The following is a 5113-nucleotide window of genomic DNA, read 5'->3' on the forward strand; positions in this document are numbered from 1 at the left end:
AGGAGATTCATATTCGCCACCCCTATCACTTCTTATCATTTTGATCTTTTTGTTTAGTTGCGTTTCAAATTCATTCTTGTATTGCTTGAAAGCATCAATTGCCTCATCTTTACTATTAAGTAAATAAACATAGCAATATCTCGTGCTATTGTCAATAAAAGTAATAAAATACTTTTTTCCCACCGCGAGATGGTGTTGACTTCATGTCGCAAATATCTGTGTGAATTAAGTCTAAAGGACTTGAATTCCTTTCAACGGACTTATAAGGATGCTTAGCATACTTTAATTCCACACATATTTGACATTTGGAATTAATGCAATCAAATTTTGGCAATACTTCTAGATTAATCATCTTCCGTAATGTTTTGAAGTTTACGTGACCTAAACGCGAATGCCATAAAGTGTTTGACTCAAGTAAGTAAGAAGAAACATTCACTTTATTGATAGGAACTGCTATTACATTTAGCTTAAAAAGGCCCTCACTTAGGTAACCTTTTCCTACATATACATCGTTCTTACTAAGTACAACACTATTAGAAACAAAAATACATTTGAATCCATTCTTGACAAGAAGTGAGGTAGACACAAGATTCTTGCGAATTTCTGGAACATGGAGGACTTGATTTAGAGTCACTATTTTTCCCGACGTTATCTTCAACACAATCTTGCCAACTCCTTCAATTTTGGCCGTAGATGAATTTCCCATGAAGATTGTCTCGTTGGGTCCTGCGGGGGCATAAGAAGAACATAACTCGTTGTTAGCACAAACATGGCGGGTGACTCCAGAATCTATCCACCATTCTTTTGGATTTCCTACCAAATTGTATTCAGACAACATGACACATAAGTCCTCCATTTCATCTTCAACCATGTTAGCTTGATTCTTTTTCTTCTATCATTCTTGGGCGCACAACAATCCACAGCCTTATGCCCAGATCTTCCACAATTGTGGCAATTACCCTTGAACTTTTTCTTGCTTGGGTAATTATTTGGTCCGGAAGCCTTCTTCCTCTTCTTATTTTGTGGCGCCTCCTCAACAACGTTTGCCCCCATTATTGTCGAGTTTCCACGTGACTTCTTTTCAGGATTTTTGTTGTCTTCTTCTATCCTCAAACGAACAATCAAGTCTTCTAGTATCATCTCCTTCCGCTTGTGTTTAAGATAGTTCTTAAAATCCTTCCACAACGGAGGTAACTTTTCAATGAAAGCAGCGACTTGAAAGGCCTCATTTATGACCATACCTTCAATAACAAATTCATAATTAATAATAAGATAAATCTTATTAATAAAATTATTGATTCGGGTCATACCTTCAGCAAGGAGGTCATGCACAATGACTTGTAATTCTTGGACTTGAGTTATGACTGACCTAGTGTCAATCATCTTGAAATCCAAAAACCTTGCAGCCACGAACTTCTTAAGTCCGACATCCTCAGTCTTGTACTTCTTCTCAAGCGCATTCCATAACGCTTTTGAAGTTTCCATGACACTATAGACATTGTACAAGCCATCTTCCAAACAACTCAATATGTAGTTTTTACACAAGAAATCAGAATGTTTCCATGCTTCAGTTACAACAAGTCGTTCATCATCCGGAGTATTCTCAGCCATAACCGGAGGATCCTCCTTGATGAAACGTTGCAAACTCAACGTAGTAAGATAGAAGAGCATCTTCATTTGCTAGCGTTTGAAGTCAATACCGGAAAACTTTTCGGGTTTTTCTGCCGGTGCCATAGCATGAGCAGGAGTAGAACGACTTGACGAGGCAACAACACTTGTAACAGTAGCACCCGTTCCCGCAATACTTCCATTAGTTTGGTTTTCATTCGTCATATTTCTGTAAAGTTGTAAACAATACAGAACTTGTTAAATCAGTGAAGTTTTGATATCTTCAAACTGAATACCAAACCAAACATACAACACGTAACAATGGTGAAGTTTTTATATACTTCAAATCCGTACGTTTATTATTCCGGCAAAGTTTTTATGTACTTTAAACCGGACAGAAACAATTATAGGAGTAGAAAGCAACAAGGCTTTAGTTTCCAACAAAGTATATAGAAAACAGTTTAATAATCAACACAGAAACGTTAGTAATAAAATTCCTTAAAACAAAACTGTGTTACAAAAACAAAATTGAAGATGAAGCAGGGAGATCACAAGCTTAAGGAATTTTACCGCGGCCAGAGAGGCTCTCTGAATCTGATTGCCGCGATTCTACCGCGGTCGCGGCTAGCGAGGCCCTCTGAACCTTCAGCAGGGTTCTGGCGTAGTTTCAGCAGTGATTTGACATTTAATTAATTATTAAATAATTAAATAAATTTTGTCCAAAAAATAATCTTATCGATCATTTTGCAAATCCGAAGCCGAAGCCGAGCGACGACGACGGCGCGAGGGTTCATTCTCTTCAACTCCTTTTAAGAGCTTTAAGAAGTGAATCTATATATAAGCACACAAATATGATTGTCCCTCACCAATGAGGGACAAAGTGCAAGACAAAAGTTCACTCCTTTAAATTTTCATTTTCCCTCCATTTTATTTTCCTCCATTTCCAATTCATACTTCTTCTACTTTAAAGCCCAATGGCTTAAAGTCCAACAATCCCCATGCTATATATATATTGCATTTCCTGTCGAAGCAGTTCAAGATTCAAAGTTATGGGTTGTGACGAGTCCTTGTTTTGGACTGAACCCACAATCTAATTTATTTATGGTATCGGGGTCAAAATCCATTTATGGAATGTACATATTTAGTAGATCCCATGTTTTAGTGCATATACAAAGTCTTACTGTATATATATGATACATTATTGGCTATAAGTAATATCATGACTGATGGGAAAATCAGATTCAGGTTTGTCAACACCGTCCTCGCTCCGGAGCCAATACGTTTGAGTAAGAGGCGCTGCACCATTTGGTATGTCATCAATCACTCTTTCGTGACCTTGTGGGAAATATATCCCTGTCCTGGGGTGAGGTACCCAACAAGATGATTTCTTCTTCTTCTTCTCCTTCTCCTGCAGTTCCGATCCGTATCTCTCCTCCACCCCTGCAAGCTTGCTCATCCGACGTCCCACTTCATGCAGCTGCAACCTGCATATACATATATAAGAATTCATACTCTCAACAAATCCTCATAAGGTAGGGGTAAGGTCTGCATACACACTACCCTCCCAGACCCCACGGTGTGGGATAGTACTGGGTATGTTGTTGTATACTCTCAACAAAAACTATGAAATCTAACATATGGATTCACCAAAGATCCCTCCCCCAGGCCCACGTATTCTAGTTGAGCTCTGCAGCTAAAGCTGTTCCACACCTTAACACTTCCCTATAATCTACGAACATGTAAATATGCTATGTACACATCTTTAACAAGCATTTGCAAAATATATAGATCATATACTTTAGCTAAGAAGATAGAACTTCTAATTAGAAACAAAAATAACCTAATCTGCGGTGATTTTCGGGGAAGCCTAGTGATTCCAGCTGCAGCCATGGCTTTGGTTTATGAAGGAAACTAAATCTATATCTGTACTAGTTTAATGTTTGTAGGAATTTATGATCTGTAAACAGGAGAATAAACAAACTATATATAGGGGTTACATATGTTCAAGAAGAATTAGATTCTATAGTACGTACTTCCATCGATCGAGTGGTGAAGGTTTTCATTAAAAGTTGAAAAATATTCAAAGGCAACTATAGATGAAAAATAGAAGCTACTTTTCCATATACCTACTTGCAAAATTTGTTTATTCTCGCAAAGCAGAGGCTGTTAATGCATGCATGTACACATGGCTACTATTTACTTCGAATAATTAGCATGTGGAGCTTTGAAAGTAGCAATAAAGACATTCATTTAGGAGACAAGTTATATCCAGTGACAAAAAAAAGTTTTAAGTTCATGCACTAGCTTTTAAAGTTTTTATACTTGGAAATATTTGTGGGTTAGTTATCATTATTATCAGGTTATCAATATGCTTCTTACAGAAATGTACTTAAAAATATTTTATAAGTGACTATAGTAAGAAATGTACTTAAAAATATTTTATAAGTGACTCAATTATATAAATAACTAGTTTACTTTGACGCTTCGCGGTCATACAAATAATTAAAATAAAGTTAAATATTAATGCCATTACTAATATAAAAGAATATTAATCTTTACTATGAAACATGTCATAAAAGATAGTCTATGAGAAACATTTTAGTTGAATATGAAAGGACCAATTTAAATCAGAGATGTACCCTTTTTTTTTCTCCCTCCAAGGTCTTTTTCTTATTCGTTTGTGATGTAGACTTAAGGTCCACCAAACTGTACAAAGAACCTGATTCTCTATCAATTCCCACTGAACACACATTCAACGATAAGTAAATGACATAACAGAGTTTTACGTGAAAAACTCCTAGTTCATGGGATTAAAACTCACGACCTACACTAGTAGAATTTCAACTTCACTAATTGAGCAGTCTTTAGATTAATAACTCTTGCAATCTGATTACAAACTCTTGCAATCTAGGAATTAACCTCTTAATCTCTTACCTACTTGTAATAACTCTATTAGAAGCCTCTTTGTAATAACTCGATTACAAAGCTCACACTTTGATTAACTCTAGCCAAAACACAAACACAAGGTTTATGGTTTTACAAATGATTTCCTATATAAAACTTCTAACTAAGCTGAGTAGGGATTACAAATAGATCACTCTAACAAAGTTTCAACAACACTAAGGATATATGGTAACACAATGCCGAAAACTGGTCCTTTGTTTTGTTGTTGCTTTGTTCTTGAAGTCACTCAAAATAGGCAGCACACTTTGAGAGAGAAGCTTGATGATTTCGAATGGTTCAAGTGTGTATTTTCCTTGCTTCATGTTGCTAATATACAAGTGGGGTCACTTGTATGGTGTAAGCAATAAACCTGTACAAGGCATGCTCCATAAAGTGACTGCTGCACTATTTTGCACTGTTGCATGTGTGTAGAGAAATAGTGCGACGACTTTACAACTATGAAGAGTTAACTTGTACTGTCAGCAAGGGAACTGATGTCCATCTGTTCCCTCTTCCGTTTTTTTGACTCAAGTTGATGTGATTCTTCGAGTTAGCAAAGAAC

At 36.4% G+C, this 5113-nt stretch overlaps 1 protein-coding gene across 2 annotated transcripts; it reads right to left on the reverse strand.

Moving 5' to 3' along the window:
• Positions 1–428: 428 nt before the first annotated feature.
• Positions 429–3552, reverse strand: LOC107795680 (uncharacterized). Of its 2 annotated transcripts, XM_075236490.1 has the most exons (3): positions 3449–3552; positions 1311–3092; positions 429–1241 (listed from the first exon to the last, which is right to left on the reverse strand). In XM_075236490.1, the coding sequence occupies exons 2-3, from the start codon at positions 1675–1677 to the stop codon at positions 814–816; spliced, it is 795 nt and encodes a 264-aa protein (XP_075092591.1). In that variant the 5' UTR covers positions 1678–3092; positions 3449–3552; the 3' UTR covers positions 429–813. The 2 variants fall into 2 exon arrangements, with proteins under 2 accessions (XP_075092591.1, XP_016473842.2); XM_016618356.2 differs by having other exon boundaries at positions 429–3092.
• Between the last annotated feature and the right edge of the window lie 1561 nt (positions 3553–5113).

The sequence above is a fragment of the Nicotiana tabacum genome, chromosome 18 (genome assembly GCF_000715075.1).
Source record: "Nicotiana tabacum cultivar K326 chromosome 18, ASM71507v2, whole genome shotgun sequence".
Taxonomy (NCBI): domain Eukaryota; kingdom Viridiplantae; phylum Streptophyta; class Magnoliopsida; order Solanales; family Solanaceae; genus Nicotiana; species Nicotiana tabacum.